The sequence below is a fragment of the Amblyraja radiata genome, chromosome 22 (genome assembly GCF_010909765.2).
Source record: "Amblyraja radiata isolate CabotCenter1 chromosome 22, sAmbRad1.1.pri, whole genome shotgun sequence".
Lineage (NCBI taxonomy): Eukaryota > Metazoa > Chordata > Chondrichthyes > Rajiformes > Rajidae > Amblyraja > Amblyraja radiata.
Window position 1 is genome coordinate 32,345,509 of NC_045977.1, and position 22,340 is coordinate 32,367,848.

A 22,340-nucleotide genomic window follows, 5' to 3' on the forward strand; every position below is an offset into this window, starting at 1 on the left:
TCTACTTATCTACACAATTATTCATATTTTTCAAAACTCCAATCATTTATTTGAATCATATTTCTGGATCTGAGTGTCACTTGCAAGACTACTAATTATTGCCCATATATTTCCCCTTGAGATGGTGGAGGTGAGCTCCCTTCTTGAACTACTGTAGTTCTTCTGGTACACCCACAGTGCGGATGAGGAGGAAATTCCAGGATTTAAATTGAAAGATCATGATATATCAGTGCCATGTTTCCAAAGCAGAATGGTGTTTGACTGGGAGGTTGAAACTGCAAGTGGTTGTCTTCCTAATCTACTTTGTGCCCTTCTCCTTCACGTTGGTAGAGATGGCAGATTGGGACATCTGTCCGAATAGCCAAGTTCAATGTGTGTACGAAGGAACTTCCCGAAACGTCACCCATTCTTTCTCTCCAGAGATGCTGCCTGTCCCGCTGAGTTACTCTGGCATTTTGTGTCTATCTTCAAGGTTCAATATGTTCTTTATTGTCACATGTAATGAGGTGCAATGAAATTCTTGTTTTCCATATAGTTCAGCAGAGAATTACTATACATAAGCACAATCCTAGATTATGTACAAAGTGCATAGAAAGAGTCCACAGAGACAATATACAAGAGCCACCAGGTTTTGGTTCAATTTTTAAAGTCCAAGATACATTAGTGCAGCTGGCCATATAGGCCCATTGTCTTGGCGGCGTAGCAGGGTCAGCCAGGCCGAGCCAAGTTGTAGGCATTGTCCACCACTCTGTGTCATTGCAGGCCGCGTCCGGCCCGTGCCCTCGGTCTGTTGGAGCAGCACCTGATCCAGTCGAGCCCCATGCTCCTGCAGGGCTTCCACACGTTGCCTTGGTCCGGATCCTCGCATCGGCTATAGAACCATTGTCCCTTTCTGTGCTCCAGTAGACTATAATCTTTGGTAGACAGAGCACGGGGGGTGGACCGGACTCACTAATAGGTCAGGTCTGATTAAAGACATCGGTTCATGTACTTCCTCCTAGTGCTGCTAAAGGTTCAAGTTCTTGAAAATGTAAGGGTCTGGAAAAAATACATTGACTGAGTGTTAGATAAAATAAATAAATGATAACTATAAAGCATCCTGACACTGATTAGTTTATATATATCTGCCAAGAAATTGGACTTAACGGCAGAAGATTCATCTCCTCGTTAAAGGGAAAAGGTGCAATGACTTTGGCATTTACAGCAAATTAAACCGCAGATGAGGTGTTTGCTTTCAAAAACAGTCAATCAATAAACAAACAAGGGTTGCATAACAGACTGAGCATCATGCAATGTTCCACCTTTCCAAAGCCTCCATCATCCTGCCATCTGCACATTTCATTGAATTGCTATGGATGGAACATTTTGAACAAAAGATTTTATTAGACATAAATGTCAGTGCATTATAACAAAAGAAACTTGATGACTACACGATGACATGAATGATTCACCTATGTGTTTTCCTGCAGTGATAGGGGCTGAGGTCTGGGGCATTTAGCAATGGGACACCTGTATAATGGCAGTGTTGGAAAGAGGAAAGCCAATATCCTGAGCGATGAATGCACTTTTAAACTGCACAATCCTGGTGGAACTCTCTTGGAACTGCACAAATAATGGAGTGTGCTTCTACCGTGACTGGGATCAAATAGCTGCCCTCAATGCTTCAAGATTCATACCAACATAAATGTTCAACTCCTGCATGGTAGCATCAGCCCATTGATGGCAATAGAATACTCCTGGTTATTAGGTCTCTGATCCAGATGGCAGCTTTCTGCTCGAGAGGTCCACCTCTAGTCTAGGATGACGCAGACATCTTAGTAACATCTATTGCTTGTTTGCCATCCCTCTGATTTTGAATAACATCAGTCTACTCTCACATAATAGCAATCAGAGCTCTGAATGGAGTGGCCTGGGATTCGGTGGGTCAAAGGACCTGTTTCTATGCTGTATGTCGAAACTAAACTAAATAGTAGGTCCAGCAAGTGGAAAGAGATGGATTTCCCCATGCACCTTTTCCTCTCATTCTATCAGGCAGACTAGACAATCCACCAAATGGCTTTTGGCATTTTGTCTCAGGAGATTCGCCTGGAACCTCTTCGTATAGAGGACATGGCTGTTGTATGTTGAGCTCAGAATCAGTAAGGCAAGAACATGCTTCCTCTCCTGCTGGCTTACCCTTCCTGTCCTCTCCCATTTACTGAGATTGACTGGAAAACCCAGAGCTCTGTTATCAATTAGTTGCTAAATGGGTGAACATGTGTACTTGTATGAAATAATGACCAGGTCCTGCACCTAAATGATAGTTTTATCATATATACGTAACATGTGTGTATATATATAAATATATATATACACACAAACAACTATTTTATCTCATTTATTATATTGTTTACAGAGTACTATGTTTACATATTCTGTTGTGCTGCTGCAAGTAAGAATTTAATTATTCCATCTGGGACATGAAAATAAAACACTCTTGAATATTGACCATTCTTTGTCTTCTCTCCTGTTTTCTGCAGAAAACTAGCAAAAGCACCTAGAAACTTTCTAATTTATGTTTAGTTACTAATGTTCAATTTTTGTTCTATTAATAATCTTATTTGAAAACTTGCCTGATATTAACCACTGTTAATTATACAATACAATACAATTTATTTGTTGTCATTTGAACCCCATTGAGGTTCAAACGAAATTTGGTTTCTGCAGTCATACACACAAGAAAAAGAACCAAGACACAACACAATTTACACAAACATCCATCACAGTGAATCTTCTCCTCACTGTGATGGAAGGCAAAGTCATATCTCTCCCCTGCACTCCTCATTCTCCTCCCGATGTCAGAGTCAAAGCCCCCGGTGGGCGATGGTAAGTGTCCCGCGGCCATTAATGCCGCGCCGGGCGATGCAAGGCCACGCTCCGGGTCTTGATGTTGGAGCCCCCGGCGTGCGCTAACAAGTCCCGCGGCCATTTAAAGCCGCGCCGGGCGATGAGGTAAGGCCCCGCTCCAGGTAATTTTCAACCCCGCAACTCGGGCGGGAGAAGTCGCCATTGCGGAAGCCCCAAAAAGCGGTCTCCCAGCAGGGACCCGCCGGCTCCCGGTGTTACTGTCCACCAGACCTGCGGTTGGAGCCTCCGAATCCCCGGGGTCGGGTCGCAGCAGAGCGCAAACACAGCTCCTCCCGCTCCTCGCGCCGCCCACCCACATCACAATTATATTCAGGTATTGTAGGTTCACAATCATTGACATTAGTACGGCATACTTTAATCTAATCTACTATTTAGATGTTGTTAGGCTGATGGTGCATTTAATTGCAAAGTGATGTTCCTGCAATTTCCATTAAGGTTCCACTCAGCTGACTCTCAGGACGGGTGTTCTGACTTTAAGCATTTATATGTCCATTTATGATAACTGTTAACATTTAAGTACTCCTTGGAAAAGTATGTTTTTGTCTCATCTCACACGCCAGGCAGACTCACACCTAGTTAGACACAAAATGCTGGGGGACAGACAGCATCTCTGCATAGAAGGAATGGGTGACGTTTCGGGTCGAGACCCTTCTTCAGACTCATACCTAGTTGGTACTTCGATGGGAATATTAGATGCAGCAGACTTTACTTGGAGAAGTGATAGGTGGCCCCAAGTCACTGCCCAAAAGTCAGTTTTGATGCTGAGCATCTTGTGTCATCTAACATGACTCCTCTAGTCTTGGTGACTTCCAGACTGACTTTGATTTTGATCCCGAAAACCTATGCTGACTTTTGAGAAGGAAATGTAGAGAGGGTTTTCTAACAAGTCAGTGATATTTGATGGAGTCTATGTTTTAGGGCAATAAATGAATAATCAAATGTTCATGCACCCAGGATGTTATGTATTAGGCTGTTGATCATATTGCACAGGTCCAGATTTGGGACTGTTGATCAGCATTGATTAATCATCACACAAATGTAGGTGATGCAGGCTACAATTCATGGATTACATTAATGAAAGATTAACAAAACACACAAAGCACATTATTGATTCAATAATACAGCTAAAGGGTTCTCCAAAATAACTTATTCGTGTAACTTTTTGAAGCAGGAATGAAAATCCAAACAAGCAACAAATGATATTTTTTTCGACATTGCATTAGGTACAGCCAACAAGAATGGCAAGAAGGGTAACTCATTTCATCATGGGCTGAACACGGAAATAGAGTAATTTCACTGATCTAGCTGTAAACTAGGTGTTTACATTGAGTGGCTGTTGTATTAAATGTGGCAAGACATTCTGCATGTTCAGAATACTCTTGTGTTTGTTCCTAGAATTCCAAAAAATATAATACATTCCTATAATATAGGGAATATTCTCTCAATCAAAATTGAAGCAGTATAATTTTACCATTTTTATTTTAAATGTTCTGCTTAATGATTGGACCATGTGGATGAATCAGAATACACAATCAAGTAAGAAAATGATTAAAATTAGATCTGATGTATTTTTGGCAGCTTCCTATAATTCGTTGGATGCCAAATAGACAAACTCCTCACGTCATTTGGCAGTATTTCAATGGTTGCCATTATAAATATCATCCATGCAACTCAGATTAACATCAATTTCCGAAAGGATCCCCCTTCGGGGTTATAGATGATGATATCACATTGGCACTCGGCCCAGATGAAGCTATGTTCATTGCGGCTACTTGTATCTGTTGTTTGCCCAACCTCTCTTATAGCTCCAATATATCAGTGTTGCACAAAAAATGGTTCTTCTTTTGTTGGAAATAATTGATGGCTTACCTAAGAACCATACTCGCAATCTCCACCCCATGTCTAAGGCCCGCATTTACAGCCTAGCTCTTTCTCAATGTGTCTCATATCTTGCAATGTGGCCCACTAGGCTATTATGTTTAATGTGCAGTAGGGAAGGATATAAACTTCTTGATTTTTCAACTATTTAGCTGAAATTAACTGGAAGGTCCCCATGTGTAAGGAGGAATGGATTTACTCCAAAGATAGACACAAAATACCCGGCGGGACAGGCAGCATCTCTTCAGGTCTGAGGAAGGGTCTCGACCCAAAACGTCACCCATTCCTTCTCTCCAGAGATGCTGCCTGTCCCGCTGAGTAACTCCAGCATTTTGTATCTATAATAAGGTCCCTTTGGTCGCTGCCATAATTACATGTTGTCTTCTAAGCTTCTTCTTTATAATACTCCTACAATACTCCTTTTTGGGGGGCTTTGGAGAGCTTCTCTTATTGCTCCTTGTGAACCATCCAATTGCCAAATGAGGTAGTCATTACCTGTAAATAAGAGGTTCAACTCACACCTTGAGTCACCAAGCCAGCCTGAACCCTATTTACACAATGCTGTTGTGTACGGGTGTGAGGCATGGACTCTCCAAGTCCTACACCCGAATGCTCAGAAAAGTACAAAATGTCAGTTGGAGGGACCACATCACCAACGTCCAGCTCTATGGGGAGATTCCACCTCTGACCGAGAAGATCAGGTCGAGAAGGATGAGGCTCGCTGGCCGCTGCCACCGCCACCCAGAAATGCCAGCGAACAAGGTTGTGCTGTGGGAACCCACCCATGGAAGACGTGACCCGGGACGGCCAATCAAGACGAAAACGTTGATGGAAGACGCATGTTTAGAGGCAAAAGAGGAGGCAAGGAGGACAGAGATGTGTGGTGCGTCCGTCACCGTGCCCGTCGGAAACCAGCACCATTGCGTCGTTAATGTTTTCAACGATGAAATGAAATGAATAAATGTTGTATAATTGCAGTAGCTTGCACCACATTGGTATTGCAGAAGCTCAATCTCATTTTGCTCTTTTAATACGTTATCATGCCAGCAAGATATCTTCCAATCTAAACAAGTGTAACCTCATAAACCCACTCAGCACAAATCCTGCCAGTGTGAATCATAAAAGTAATTGCTAGATTTGTCCTCAATGAATGCCATTGTGACCTGTGTGGGAGCTGTGTGGGAAAGAAAGTCAGAGGAAAAGAGGTGAGTCAGAGGGAAAAACAGTTTAAAAAGCACGCCAAAAGCCAGTCCTAGCCCAGTCCGTACGTGGAGCTCGGAGAAGCAGCAAGCAGAAGCAGAGAGAAGAGACTATTGGCTTGAAAGTTTGTGGGAAAGAAGGTGAATCAGAGGGAAAAACAGTTTAAAAAGAACGCCAAAGCCAGTACTAGCCCAGTCCTTAAGTGGAGCTCGGAGCTTGAAACCCATAAACATTATGATTCTTGCCCTGCTCTGATGTTGCAGTTGTGGCCACTGTTTTTCAGTCATTTGTAAAGCAAAGACCATGAACCGCAGTTCCTGTTGAAGTGAGATAAATATTCCTTAAAGCATGTTAGACTTCTGAGAGCTCTTCACCCATGTTTTCTCCTCCCTTTTCTACAGCAACTCCCATCATTTTGCAGTTACAGAAAATGCTAAAGGAAGCTCCATCAGCCTATCCAACCTGAGGGATAACTAGAAGCCAAAATAACAATGTTTTGTATCAGCAAATGTCTTTCAATAGCCCACTGATCACAGAGAACCACAGCAACTAACATTGCCAACATTGGGAGGCAGCCTGAAGCTAACTTGTAATTTTTTTAAATCACATTACATAGCTCCAGCAGAAAAATCCTTCAGGCATTATTGTCATGTCTTGCTCCGAGAGATTAAGCAAGCACCAGGTTAGAATGCAGAATTTCAAAATGGCACTGTGAAATTAGATTAGCGTTGAACACTGGTGTCATAATTTACTGCATGGTCCATGATTGCAATCCCTTTATCAAATGGCTTTAGTTGCAGCTATCAGAAACAAGTTAGATCGTAGCTAATATTTTTTTGAGAATTAATAGGCTATGAATCGCCTTAAATGAATAGGCTGTGGGAACAATTTCTCACTGATCTGTTCAACAACTGTGTGGAAATTACCAAGAGAAAACCCTTTACACCCCTTGCAACTCTGGTTTATAATTTCCCTTTAATACAGGTTTAACTACTGAGTTCTGTATGTAAAAGGTTGGGAACGTTTTAATAGAGTACAATTTGTCTGGGTAATTATCAGAGAAATGTGTTGACTCAGAATATAAAACCAAACGATCTTTGTCTTTTTAGATCAAGATAAAAGATACACGCAAGCAATCAACACTCAGAAAAGTGCTGATTAAAGTTGCCACCTTTCATTTTGTCGTTCCCTTTCGTCGCTGAACAACTTCATCTGGATTAACTCAACATGGGAAGTGATATGAAGACTCTAATTTTCATAGCAGTGACATCGGTTTTGGTAACAGTGGTGATATGTGTGCCAATCCAACAGACCCACAGCAGCAAGAAGCCAAATAAACTCTTGTTGATTTCTTTTGATGGATTTCGCTGGGATTACGATCAGGACGTCGAGACACCACATCTGGACTATTTGGTAACAACGGGAGTAAAGGCAAAATATATTAACCCACCTTTTGTAACCATGACATCGCCATCTCATTTTACAACCATCACAGGTGGGATTTCAGAGTAAAGTTACAATCTTAAATGAATTTGTTCAATGTGGCTAATTTACTGTTTTATTCATGACGGAATGTGGACACAATTTAGATTGAAATATATTACAATGAGATTAATTGGTAGCAGTTATGTATCAGAATGCAAGAACACCTACTTTCCTACAACTCAGCTTCTTGAACCAAAATGCACAACCTATTCCTACTCGGCAATGGAACACTATGGTCCATCACTTGGTTTAGCATGTACTTGATTTCTAATTTTGTTTTGCACTAATGGCTTGATTTTGCTGTCTTTTTACAATCTTGCAGAGTTTATCTTTTTGTGCGTTGCATTTGTCCATATGCCTGCAATGCTGCTGTGAGCAAGATTTTCATTGTACCTGTGCCTCAGCATACTTGTGCATATGACAATAAACTCAAAGATAGACACAAAAAGCTGGAGTAACTCAACTGGTCAGGCAGCATCTCTGGAGAAAAGGAACAAGTGACGTTTCGGGTCGAGAGTCTGAACATAGAAACATAGAAACATAGAAAATAGGTGCAGGAGTAGGCCATTCGGCCGTTCGAGCCTGCACCGCCATTCAATATGATCATGGCTGATCATCCAACTCAGTATCCTGTACCTGCCTTCTCTCCATACCCCCTGATCCCTTTAGCCACAAGGGCCACATCTAACTCCCTCTTAAATATAGCCAATGAACTGGCCTCAACTACCTTCTGTGGCAGAGAATTCCAGAGATTCACCACTCTCTGTATGAAAAATGTTTTCCTCATCTCGGTCCTAAAAGATTTCCCCCTTATCCTTAAACTGTGACCCCTTGTTCTGAAGAAGGGTCTAGATCCGAAACGTCACCTATTCCTTTTCTCCAGAGATAATACCCTCCTATCAAAATATAAAATGGTCTAATCATCTTTTTTTATAACAGCTCAAGTTAGGTGAACAAGTATCATGCTTTTAATCTCTAATCTCCAGGCAGTAAAATGGGATTAAAGGGCATATTTTATCAATTGCCCTTCAGAGCAAGCCAAATGGTCTGTCAGCACTTTCCATTATTACTATGGTTGTGAAACACAGGAATGGATTCCTTAAAATAGAGAAGATTTTGTTATAGAATAATTGACCTGATTTTTGCTCATTGTTCCCCTTAATCAAATTAACTTTGTTTAGTCTGATTTATGCCCCTGTCCCACTTAGGAAACCTGAACGGAAACCTCTGGATACTTTGCGTCCCACCCAAGGTTCCCGGAGGTTTTTGTCAGTCTCCCTCCCTGCTTCTACTACCTGCAACCTCCTGCAACCTCCGGGAACCGCACGGAAACCTTGGGTGGGGCGCAAAGTCTCCAGAGGTTTCCGTTCAGGTTTCCTAAGTGGGACAGGGGCATAAGGAACTTTTTTTAAGTTTCTAGTCGAGGTAAAACAAGTACATAGCTGGCAGATTACCATTATTTCATTGAAACCCAAATGAGAATAACAACTTTTTATTGTAAGTTTCACAAATGTATCTGTAAACCTGAAGATCTATTCTAGAATTCCAGGAACTCTACAAATAATTCAACTGCATTTGCAAACATTCTTTGGGTTTCCCGCTCTCCATCAATGAAGCAATATTTGTTTCCTTTCACAGGGCGATGGATTGAAGATCATGGAGTTGTTCACAATATGTTTTACAACACAAAAACTTTGCTTAAACTACCTCATAAAATTACATTAGGGAAGACATTATGGTGGGATAATGGAGTACTTCCTTTGTGGATCACAGCTCAAAACCAGGTATTTTTCATACTTTGAGTTGTCTAATTGTTACATTTGTAGCAAATCATCTATTAAACCAAATTAAATAGAACCTTAGAATTTTACACGACTGAAGCGGGCACTTCGGTGCACCTCACCTATGCCGACCGTAATGCTAATCCCAGTAGATTGGCTCATTATACCTCTACACCTTTCTTATCCATGTACCTGTTCCTCTTTTACTGACCTGGTCAATAGTGATGTTGTATTGAAGTGCTTGTTTGCATTCTCTCCACTATAATATTAAACTAATGGCTGCATCATTTCTTCACATAACTAAGATTAGAACAGGTCATGGGTCACACAAGTTAACTTGATCAGTGTTGGTTCAGGTTCAGAGTGTAAATTATTATACATACTTTTCGGACCTGGTAAGAGTCAGCCATTGCTTGTGCTTCCTTTTAGATGATGTCCTTAAATTAGCTTCTTCTAATTTCCTATTGCTACATTTGTTGGGTTGACCTTTACTTCAATGTTAAAGTTAAAGCACATCCCCTCACTCTCAGCCATAATTCTGAGGCTGATCTTCATCTTGAGCTTAGCCTTTTCAAGAACATAGAGCAACTAAAAGTAGGATTTTACATTGATTTCTTACACCAGCAGTGCTGAGCACTATTGTAACAACCTTATTGTCACTCTGGCTGAGGCTGGCTAACTCTTCAGGCTGATCAAGGCACCTATCCCACCTAGTTCCCAAATGTTACACATTGAGTACGTATTTTTCCAATGAAACATTAGAAGAGCCACTCCCATTTTCTTCTGGGAGTTAATTGTCATTGATAAAATGAAAAAAATAAGGACATATTTCGACTTCTGCACACAGGGAAAAAAAGTAGCATCATTCCACTATCCAGGAGGAAATGTGACCTATGGCGGACAAGCAATCTACAGATCTCTGGGGGAATCACTGACTCACCCTGATGCTAATGAGACAGAATGGAGAATAAATATCGATATGGTCTTGGATTGGTTTGAAAAGGAAGACTTTGATTTTGTAACGCTTTACTATGGAGAGCCTGATGGCGTTGGACACAGAATGGGACCAGAAACACCACAGAGACGTGATATAATCCGACAGATTGACAGAACCATTGGCTACTTAATATCCAGCATTGATAGGCACAATCTGAAAGACCGGCTAAACGTTATCATAACCTCAGACCATGGGATGACAACAGTAAAGAAAAAGCCTGAAATTAATGAAATCAAACTCTCAAAATACATCAGTTTTAAAAATATCAAGTTCGAATTATTAGACTATGGAGGATTTGGGATGCTTTTGCCCAAACAAGGAAAAACTGAAGAAGTCTACCAGGCACTGAAAAATGCACATCCACATTTAAAAGTATATAAAAAGGAAGAATTGCCTGAACATTTTCATTACAGTAAAAATGATCGTCTTTTGCCCATCCTTGTTTATGGAGACAATGGGTATTCTGTTAATGGGGTAAGTGGCAAGTGCTTTTGTTTCAATTTAATTTTGAGGTATAAAAAGGAGAGTTATTTGTAAGGCAGCTGAGAGAAATGAAATATAAACAAACCTTATGAATCTACACAGTAATTAAAAGAAACTGCAGTTGCTGGTTTATACCAAATATAGACGCAAAATGTTGGAGCAACTCAGTGGGTCAGGCAGCATCTCTGGAGAAAATGGATAAGTGATGTTTCGGGTTGGGACCCTTCTTCAGACTGAAGAATGCCGGTCCATTTTCTCTAGAGATGCTGCCTGACCCACTGAGTTACTCCAGTATTTTGTGTATATCTTATGAATCTACATATTCTTTATATGTTCCATAAGGAATTAAGTGAAACTATGAATGGCTAACTAATGTAAATGTATCTTCTTTTAGAACATGTTTATTTCTTTTAGTTTGTTGTCAACAATATACTAAAAATGATTTCTGTGGGTGCTGATTCCGTCAACAATTCTTTCTGTTCTTTTCTGTCCTTTTTATTCATATTTTCAGGCAGCACAAAATATCCAAGCAGCAAAGCCGTGGCTACCTTGCCATAGTCATAGGGCAGTCATGGTGTGATATAGCAGGGAAACACGCCCTTCAGCCCATCAAGGTGCGCTAACCATCAAGTACCTATTTACACTAATCCTACACTAATCACATTGTATTCTCTCAAATTTCCCATTCTACACACCAGGAGCAATTTGCAGTGGCCATTTAACTTACAAACCTGCACATCTGTGGACTGTGGGAGGAAACCAGAACAGCAGGGGGAAACAAGGAGAACATGCAAATCCCACACAGTCAACCGCAGAAGTCAGGACAGAACCTGGGTCGCTGCACCAATGTTCTACCCTTCTTTCTCTTTAATTCTCAACCCCTTCTTTTATTTACTGTTTTCCTTCTCACGGAAGATGTGCTGCACAACATTCCCAGACCAGAACTGTCATTACTGTAACGTGCATTTAATAGCATCATTGAGCATGTCTTAATGTTTGGTTTACCATTCTCTAAAGGAGCACACTGGTATTGGGAGTATATGTGCAGAAAGGCACAAGTCCAAATTCTGCTGCCTTATACTTTAACACCTCTCCAATTTAACAACCTGGTCACGTATTATTGAAACAGTTACTACCACTTCATTTCTGCTATTCCTTCCTACACACGGCTGCATTTTCATCACACATTCTCCGCGCTGGCTTCCAGCTTCCCAATTGAATTCATCTCTGCATTTGTCTTAAATTGTTGACTGATTCCCACATATATAAAAAAATGTGGACACTGTTATTATTAGCCTCACCATTATTTTTACTGAACATTCAAGGGCTTATATGACATAAACAAGTAAAATGATTACACGTTTGATTAATTTATGACAACATTTGGAAATTTCTGAATAAAAAACATAATCGCAGAAATCCTCATTGTCTGAGCTAGTTGCAAATGCTGGAGGGAAGACTGACCATTTATTATTTCAGAGAATCATCATTTACTTCAACAAAGGAGATCATGGATTTGACAATGGAGAAATGGACATGAAGATGATTTTCCGAGCATTTGGCCCAGATTTCCAGCATTCTTACCTGGCAGAGCCCTTTGACAGTATTCACACTTATCCCTTGATGTGCAAGTTATTGGGAGTGACACCAGAACCGAACAATGGGTCGATGGCATTCACCCGTGGGATGCTAGTAGGTTCATCTGACAAAATACCAGATTACCCAGGTATTGAAAGAGTTCCTTCTCCATGCATCGATGCATTTTACGACATACATGTAATTTTAAATGGAAAATATATTATTCACTTATAGTTGCCTGCAAACGAATACATGTCAAAATGTAAGCAGAAAACATAATTGAACAGCAATTATGGAACTTTATAATTGGCTTGGTAAATGTAAAGATTGTCCCCAGTGTGTGTTGGATAGTGTTAATATGCAGGGATCACTGGTCGGCGTGGACCAGATCAGCCAAAGGGCCTGTTTCCGCGCTGTATCTCTAAGGCTAAAACTTAACAACCAGGAAACTGTCATAATAGCAGGCTTTTGAACACTTTTGTGGTCAGCTCTGTCTGCTCGCCATGACCTTGGGTGTGGGGAGTTGTTGAGAAGAGATTGGGGGGGAGGAGAATTTGGGGAATTTGAACTTACCTCTAACTTTCTGGGGCTGCCAGAACAAGATGCATCCATAAAATGTCAAATTCTTTGACAACCCATTCTGCTCTGATACTAAACTAGACAGAACTGTCAAACCATAACAAAATCTGCATTCAACCCATATACTCACTCTTTCAAACTGAGTTCAAGGTCTGGAGACCAATCTCCTCAGAAATCACACTGTTGTTTGGCTTCTGTAAGTTGTCCCTAGTGTGTAGGATAGAACTAGTACATGGGGTGATCATTGGTCAGCGTGGACTCGGTGTGCCAAAGGACCTGTTTCTACACTGCATCCTTAAACTAAACTAAAAATAAATTAATCTAAAGAGTCTTTTGAAAGTTTTTTCTTATTTTTCACATCAGTGCAACAATTCCTAACCCACACCTGAGACTACTGCAGTGATGGGTCCTTTTATTTTGGCAAAATTATATACTTACTGTAAGTTAAAAAGTAAACACAATAAAGAACTCCAGAAAAAACGCTAAGTTAAATTCATCTAATTCTCTTTTAGGTCCTCAGGAGGATCAGACCACATCAGTTCGTTCCTCTGCAGTCATAGGGTTAGGTGCTGTCCTTGCGTTTCTGGCCATAGTGTTTGTAATTATTGTTGTATGGAATGCCATTCAAAGAAACAAAAGGTAAGGAAATGTTGAAGCAACCAACTGTGATGTTGCTTCCTTGTCAATATTCCCAAATGACTGTAAATTGCAGCTGAAAGTTGACGTTAATCTAATGAACTAACAAGACTCAACACAACCAGTCAAGGAAGGGTCTACTCTCTGATGTTTTCTGATCTGTGACATTTAGAACTTCTGCCACCTTCTTTCCAAGAGGAAACAGTCCACTTTCTCAGGAAAGCATTCTTGCTCCACTTTAATTTGACATTGTGTCGCTAGAAACGCTCTCTCCCTCAACTGCTCTTCCTCAGTTACTGGGACTATTAAATATTGTATTGATTTCCCTAGGTCCATGACTCTTGGCAAGATCTCAGACCCAAATTTAAGGCCCATGTGATTATTTTGTGTTGGCAGCAAGTCTTTTTTTGCCATTGAATGGCTTTGTCTTGCCTGCATCACCTTAAGCTTTGTGGCGCCGTCAGCGACGGCAGCCTCGCCAACAGTCTGTCTGGCTTTTCGTCTTTTTTTGTCATTTTTTGTGTGTTTTAAAAAGTATGTGTTAATGTTCTCTGATTTGTTTTATGTGGGGGGTGGGGGGTGGGGGTCGGGGGAAACTTTTTCAAATTCTTATCATGCTGGAGATGCGATTGTTTTCCGGATCGTATCTCCGGTCACTCTGACATTGCCCTAACATCATGGAGCTGGTGGCCTTGCTCGAGACTGACTTTGAGCCCCACTGCTGGTCCGCGGACTTACCATCGGAGTCTGCGATCCCTTGCCTGGGATCGGCCCTCCTGCGGTTTTGAACATCGAGGAGCTCGCAGTCTTGGGTAGACTTCATTAAAAGATAGGGATTTCTTCATGTTGTTCCACTTATTTAGCTCTGCCTTTACTTAGGGTTTAAGTGAACAGGGCACTGGTTTAGGTTTTTCATCTTCCTGGGTGCGAGCATCGGTGTCCTTGTTGCAACCGCATGCTCAAGCAATGCAGCCAGTCCCAACCCACTGCTGTTTCCCTGTGTTTCTGCAATGTTTTATGCATGTTTGGATCCAAGTTCCCCTTGTAGGTGATGGTTGAATCTGCCTTCACTACCATTACAGGCAATGGAAATCAAATGTTTTTTCATTACTGATTGTAGTATGATTTATTTTTTTATTTTGGCAAACAATTACAATTTTTCAAACTATTATTCTGACCTTATGGTGTATACTTGTAATTATTGTGTGGTGTTTGCCAATGCAAAAGCTCATCTTCACAAAGTTTCTATTGAATATTATGGGTTCTAATTCAGCCAGTAAATTACCACATAAAATTTACAATAGCCAGGGGGTGAAAGTTGCTTTTAACGTTTCAATAAGATCATCTCTTATTCTTCGAAAGTTCCAACAGAATAGGCCCAACCTGCTCAACCTTTCTTCATGATCTTCCACCCTGCTGAATCTTCATTGCCGTCTCCACTGTCTGCATATCCTTTTTTAAAAGATAGGGATCAAAACTGTTCAGAATTGTCCAGGTACAGTCTCACCAGGAAATTGCATCAAAACTTCCCCACTTTTATACTACATATCCTTTATAATCAATGCCAATTTGCCTTTTTAATTACACATAGTACCTGCATGTCAGCCCTTTGCGTCCCATGTATGATTGCAGTAATAATTTGCTTTTTCATTGTTTCTTCCAAAGTGGATATTCTCTCATTTTCCCCACATTTTATTCCATGTCCTAACTTCGTGTTCACTTGTTTAATCTGCCTACATCCCCCTGCTAGCACTCCTAGGTTACAACCCTCGCTAACATCCTCTTGCTAAAGGGCCTGTCCCACTTTCCCAAGTTATTCACGAATTCTCCTGAGTTATCCACGAATTCTCCCGAGTTTTCAAACTCGCAGAATGTTCGTAACGAGTCCGTAGGAAGCCGTAAGGGTCCGTGGATATATCGTAGCGGCTCGTTATGCCAGCCGTAGGTACTCGGGGCTATTTTTTACTCGTGGACATTTTTCATCAGGCTGGAAAAAACGTCCCGACCTACCTGATGCCCTGAGTACCTAGGGCTGGCATAACGAGCCGCTACGATGTATCCACGGCCTCCTACGGACTTGTTACGAACATTCTGCGAGTTTGAAAACTCGGGAGAATTAATGAATAATAACTCAGGATAATTCGTGAATAACTCGGGAAAGTGGAACCTTCACACCCCTTGGTTGAGGAACTGCTGATCTGAAAAGTAGTTTACAAGTGAGATTATATTATTTGTTTTCATTAAATTAAAAATACAAAAATAGATTAGGAAAGGAATGCATGTGAAATTCTATAATCTTCAATATTTGTTGGAATCAATCACGGAAGCTAATTTGGTCAAACGTCCCCTGTCTAAGCCATGTTAGATTGGTATGTAACAATTATTGTAAGTAGATTAAAATGTTAGCATGTAAGTAGCTTTGCTTCACTTTTTTTAATTTTAGGAATGACCAGTTATGTGATGTTTAAGTTGTGCTTTATTTTCCCAGATCCAAGCGTGAAAATCCTTGCAGTGATTCCCACATTCTAACAAAGGAGTATAAGTTCTAAATGGCTTATCAGAGCAATCAATTTATTAGCCTCACCAAATTCAAACTGTTAATGCAAGCTGGAAATATGTGAGAATCATCTTCCTTGTGAAACTGTAGGTGGTGGCCCTTCTCTTTAGTATAGTTTTAATTTAGCTTATTATTGTCATGTGTACCGAGATACAGTGAAAATCTTTTGTCTGCTATCCTGTCAAAAAAAAAACTATATATGAACACAATCAACCATCCACAGTGCAAAGCAAAAGGATAAAGGGTACAACATTTAGTGCAAAGATATAACACTGAATTCTGATTAAAGAAAATTCAAAGGTCTCCAATGAGGCGGATGGAAAGTGAAATGTATTAAAAAAAAATATTTCAGTTCATTAAAAAGATGAAAGCCAGGCAAAACCTAACCTAACCCTCATGCTGCTATTACATTAAAGCCAGGGCAGGAGTTCATGTTTTGGAGACATTCAAAGCATCAGTCACAGGATTTTCAATGGACATTACATACAAAGCCTTTAGATTTAAAGAGACAGAAGTCTAGATATTAAGGTGTGGCATACATTGTTATTCTTCAGCTGTGGGGTCTGAATGGGTCCATTAAAGTTGCCAGTTGTGGACTTTTGTAACTTCCATGAAACATATATTGTACATTAATGTAAGTTTGCGGCTAACTTGCGGTTATCCATTTCTCACTCCGAGGTTCAGACCCCCCAGCATAATTGAACAACTTTACCAAAGTAAAATAGTGCCAATACTTGGAAAACTGAAATAGAAACAATATTGGAAATATATTTTAACTATTTGCCATTTAACCTTTCAACTCAATGAAAGACTCAATGAAACTCGAATGGTTTCAAGGGGTATGGGGAGAAAGCAGGAACGGGGTACTGATTTTGGATGATCAGCCATGATCATGTTGAATGGCGGTGCTGGCTTGAAGGGCCAAATGATCTACTCCTGTACCTATTTTCTATGTTTCTATGATGACCTTTCATCAGAAAATGTTTGTGGTTTATGGAGGTGAATCATCTCAGTTCCTGGAGATGCTAATTTAAAATATAAAGTGCAATTTGCCTTTCCCATATGCATTTTGTATAATTTACTTTATTTATTCAGTAGAATGGAATTGGTACATGATTAATTTTCTCTTTTCTTCAAAACTGAAGCACCAATATGGAAATTTGATTAATATATGAGATTTAATTATGTAAAATGAAAACAATGTATTGGCATAAATTAATTGAATCAGCATTTTATTGCAAAATGAATGCGTTTCTCTTTCTTCAATACCATCTTTCAGATAAGATAGTTATTAATTGACCTTTGGGAATATTCTAAGGCACTGTTCAAAGAAATGTAAGGACAACCCCCTGGTATCTTGGCCAACTTTAATCCTTTAATTAATATGACCAAAAAAAAAAACCCATCTGTTTATTTGTGTGGTTGTTTGTGTAGGTAGGACAATGCTTTTCTTATGTACCCAGAAGAATTGTTCTCCCTGATCTACAAGGAAACAAGAGAAACAAAATCTCACTTTTGGGTCCTATTTAGGCATATTTTATATGATATATTCACAAGTAAAATGTAGTTTTTACATCCACACATCCAAAACTAATGGAATTGAATTTCAAAGTGAAGTACAATGAGCAGTTGATACTACATACTCCTTTTTTGGCAATCCTTTGGTATTGAGATGACTCCAATGAGGCCTAAGTGAGAACTGAACTCTTCCTTGGAACGGGGCAGGCGATGTTGATAGGGCGAGCAGTTTGTGAGATCATCCTTCCCAAACTTAGTTTAGTTTATGGTCATGTGTACCGAGGTACAGTGAAAAGCTTTTTGTTCAATGCTATGCAGTCGGCTGAAAGACTATACATGATTACAATCAAGCCGCCCAGTGTACAGATACAGGATAAATGGAATAATGTTAAGTGCAAGATAAAGTCCAGCAACAAAAGATACAGCCCTGCCAACAGTCTGTCTGTTTTTTCATATTTTTTTAATTTTTAGTGCGTTTTAAAAGTCTGTGTGTATGGTCTCCAGTTTGTTTTATGTGGGGGGTGGGGGGAGGGGGAAACTTTTTTTCAGCTTCTTACCTTGCCGGAAATGCAATTCTTTTCTGGATCGCTCTGCGGCATACCATCGATGGAGCTGGAGGCCTCCTTGGACTGACTTTGAGCCTCACCGCGGGGCGTGGACTTAACATCGGAGTCGATCCCTTGCCTGGGATCGCTCCAACCGCGGCCTGTGAACTTTACCAGCGCAAGCTCGCAGTCTCGGGAGAGGCTAATCGGGAGAGCTCAAATGACACAGAGGTTCGACCAGCCCCGACGTGGGGTTCGATCGTCCGGCGAGGGGGAGCTGACATCCCCCTGATGCAGGAACTGATCGCCCCGATGCGGAGGGCCCAAACATTGCCGGCTATGGGAGTCAAGATCGACCCGTCAACGGAGGGCTCGAGGCCCCCGACCATGGGAGAACAAAGAATGGAAGAGATTGAACTTTTTTTCGCCTCCCATCAGTGAGGAATGTGGAGGAGTCACTGTGGTGGATGTTTATGTTAAAATATATTTTGTGTGTTTTGTTGCTTTTTATTTGTATGACTGACTTGGCAAATGAAATTCCTCGTATGTTGCAAAACATACTTGGCTAATAAAGTATTATTGTGATTGCGTGATTGATTGTAAAGTCCAATTAAACATAGTCCAAGGGTTTCCAATGAGGTAGATGGTGGAGAGGGGTCCTGACCTACCATTTACCTCATTAGAGACCCATGGACTATCTTCAATCGGACTTTATTTTGAACGAAATGCTATTCCCTTTATCCTGTATCTGTACACTGTGGACGGCTTACCTGTGACTGTGCTCTGGCTGTATGAGATTTGAGATTTTCAATGCCATTCTGAATGCTGCTCCTCTATGAGTAGCCAAGGGCTAGATATTCCCAAGAGTTGTACAAAATAGAGAAAACAGCATTCCATTTGATAGGGTATCCTAAAAACAGTAACATAATAGGACTGATTTAGATTTGAAGAAAAAAATCTCTGACACCATTTTCCAGCCACTAATGATTATTTTTTAGGTAAAAATCAAATGGTTGCATAGATCTGAGGTTAACAAGAAGTAACGTCAACTTTGAGCCAGCAAATGATTCATTTCTTAATAAATTCAGAAACTTTCACAGAGCACGAATTTATACCTCATTTAGATCAAGTTGAATTTGGACACTAATTACAGGTTTTCTCGATCCTGTTGTTAATGATTATTTTAATGCATTTAATGATAATAAAACCATTTGTACTCTATGCTGTTGAAATAATGGAATGATGATTATTAATGATGTAAAAGCACTGTAAAATGAAATAAATGATTGCAAGAAAAATAGATGGAAAGACTAAATAAAAAATATAGATGGATAGTAAAATAGGTTAATAAAATTCCTCACAAATTACACTGTACTAAAATTTTGGTTGATGTATGGATATAAAGGCAACGTCCATATCATGTCAAGTCAAGTTTATTCGTCACATACACATACGAGATGTGCAGTGAAATGAAAAGTGGCAATGCTTGTGGATTGTGCAAAAAAACTACAAAACAGAATGGAACAGAATCACATATTCACATATTACATATTAGTGGGAGGAAAAAAAAGAAAAAACAGCAATTTAAAAAAGACACCACACAACAATAAATTGGTACAGTAAAGTTAGTCCATGGTGAGATAGGAGTTTACAGTCCTAATGGCCTCAGGGAAGAAACTCCTTCTCATCCTCTCCGTTTTCATAGCATGGCAACGGAGGCGTTTGCCTGACCGTAGCAGCTGGAACAGTCCGTTGCTGGGGTGGAAGGGGTCTCCCATGATCTTGTTGGCTCTGGAGTTGCACCTTCTGATGTATAGTTCCTGCAGAGGGGTGAGTGGAGTTCCCATAGTGCGTTCGGCCGAACACACAACCCTCTGAAGAGCCTTCTTGTCCTGGGCAGAGCAGTTCCCAAACCAAATCGTGATGTTTCCGGACAAGATGCTTTCCACAGCCGCTGAGTAGAAGCACTGGAGGATCCTCAGAGACACTCTGAATTTCCTCAATTGCCTGAGGTGGTAAAGGCGCTGTCTTGCCTTATTCACCAGTGCTGCAGCGTGTGATGTCCATGTCAGATCCTCTGAGATGTGGACTCCCAGGTATTTAAAGCAGCTCACCCTATCCACAGGATCCCCATTTATCTTCAATGGTGCGTACGTCCTCGGATGATGTGCCCTCCTAAAGTCCACGATCAGCTCCTTAGTTTTTTTGATATTCAAGAGGAGGCTGTTGTCCTGACACCAGAGTGCCAGGTCAGCCACCTCCTCCCGGTAGGCCTTCTCATCGTTGTCTGAGATCAGGCCCACCACCACAGTGTCATCAGCAAACTTGATTATAGAGTTGGAGCTGAACATGTACAGTCATGTGTGTACAGGGAGTACGGTAGGGGGCTGAGGACGCAACCCTGGGGGGATCCTGTGCTCAGGGTGAGGGACTTCGATGTATATCCTCCCATCTTGACTACTTGGGGCTTGGTGGTGAGAAAGTCCAGGACCCAGGCACACAGGAGGGTGTTGAGCCCCAATTCCAGCAGCTTCTCAGCAAGTCTGGTGGGGACTATCGTGTTGAAGGCTGAACTGAAGTCTATGAACAGCATCCTCACATAGCCCCACTTCTGGCTGTCAAGGTGAGAGAGAGCGGTGTGCAGAACCTGGGAGACCGCATCGTCCGTGGATCTGTTCGGACGGTATGCGAATTGTAGCGGGTCCACGTTGCGAGGGAGGAAGGCGCAGATGTGTTCCTTGACCAGCCTCTCAAAGCATTTCATGACTACCGAGGTGAGGGCGTCCGGACGGTAGTCATTCAGACCAGCTGGGGAGGCATTTTTAGGTACAGGTACAATGATGGATCTTTTGAAGCAGGCAGGGACCACGGACTTGGCCAGGGAGAGGTTGAATAATGTAGTGAGCACCAGAGCTAGCTGCGTAGCACAAGACTTAAGTACTCGCCCCGAGATGCCATCTGGGCCCACAGCTTTCCTCGTGTTCACACGTCTCTCCTCACGCCGTGCTCGGACAATGGGAATGTGTGCACATCCCCAGCGATGTGTTCCGAGAAAACCATTTGCATCATAACTTTCCATAATGTGAACTTCATTATTCCATTTTGCAATTCTATTGGTGATGAAGAAGTAAAGCACTACTGTAATTTAATGGATGAGACCAAGACCAAACTTGGTGGGGAGTGATAGTGGGTTTGGACAAAGCTCCTGTAAAAGAAAGAACAAATTCTGTCCATTTTTTTTCAGCACTCTGGGGCAGTAGGGTTTGGATGTGATGTTATTGCCCTCTGCAGTCAGAGGATGTGAACAGCTGTCTTGGAGTGCAACACTACTGTGCTCGTCATCTGTAAGGTATTTCCTCTTGACATACAAGGCCCGTGGCTTAGAAAGTAGGGATATCAGGGGGAAGGAACTCAGCAGGTCAGACAGCACCTGGTGAGGTTTTGGGTCGAGACCCTTCTTCCAACCTAAAGGAAGAGGTTGAAGGTGAAGGTGAGAGTGGAAAATTTTAATATGAACCTGAGGGGCAACTTTTTCCACGCAGAGTGGTGGGGAGTTGGAACAAGCTGCCAGTGTAGGTATGTTTAAGAAAGCACTGCAGATGCTGGAAAAATCAAAGGTAGACAAAAAATGCTGGAGAAACTCAGCGAGTGAGGCAGCATCTATGGAGAGAAGGAATTGGCGACGTTTCGGGTCGAGACCCTTCTTCAGACTAAGAAGGGTCTCAACCCGAAACGTCGCCAGTTCCTTCTCTTCATAGATGCTGCCTCGCCCACTGAGTTTCTCCAGCATTTTTTGTTTGCCAGAGGAGGTAGTTGAGGCAGATACTATAAACAAGTTTAAAAACACTTGGTACACAAAAATGCTGGAGAAACTCAGCGGGTGCAGCAGCATCTATGGAGCAAAGGAAATAGGCAACGTTTCGGGCCGAAACGTTGCCTATTTCCTTCAGTGCATAGATTCTGCTGCACCCGCTGAGTTTCTCCAGTATTTTTGTGTACCTTCGATTTTCCAGCATCTGCAGTTCCTTCTTAAAAAACACTTGGACAGGTACATGGATAGGAAAGGTTTAGTGAGGGATATGGTCCAAACGTGAGCAAATAAGACTAGCTTAGATGGGGCATCTTGGTTGGCATAGGCAAGTTAGACCGAAGGGCATCTTTCTCTGCTCTATGACTTTATGTCAGTGGTCGTATTT

The 22,340-nt window shown here is 41.3% G+C and overlaps 1 protein-coding gene across 1 annotated transcript; it reads left to right on the forward strand.

Annotated features, from left to right (window-relative positions):
* The first annotated feature begins 7,212 nt into the window (after positions 1 to 7,212).
* Positions 7,213 to 16,073, forward strand: LOC116985436 (ectonucleotide pyrophosphatase/phosphodiesterase family member 7-like). Its single transcript, XM_033040227.1, has 6 exons — positions 7,213 to 7,480; positions 9,109 to 9,254; positions 10,099 to 10,722; positions 12,211 to 12,457; positions 13,401 to 13,527; positions 16,013 to 16,073. Exons 1-6 carry the CDS (start codon positions 7,213 to 7,215, stop codon positions 16,071 to 16,073), a joined length of 1,473 nt encoding a protein of 490 aa, XP_032896118.1.
* The last annotated feature ends 6,267 nt before the right edge of the window (positions 16,074 to 22,340 follow it).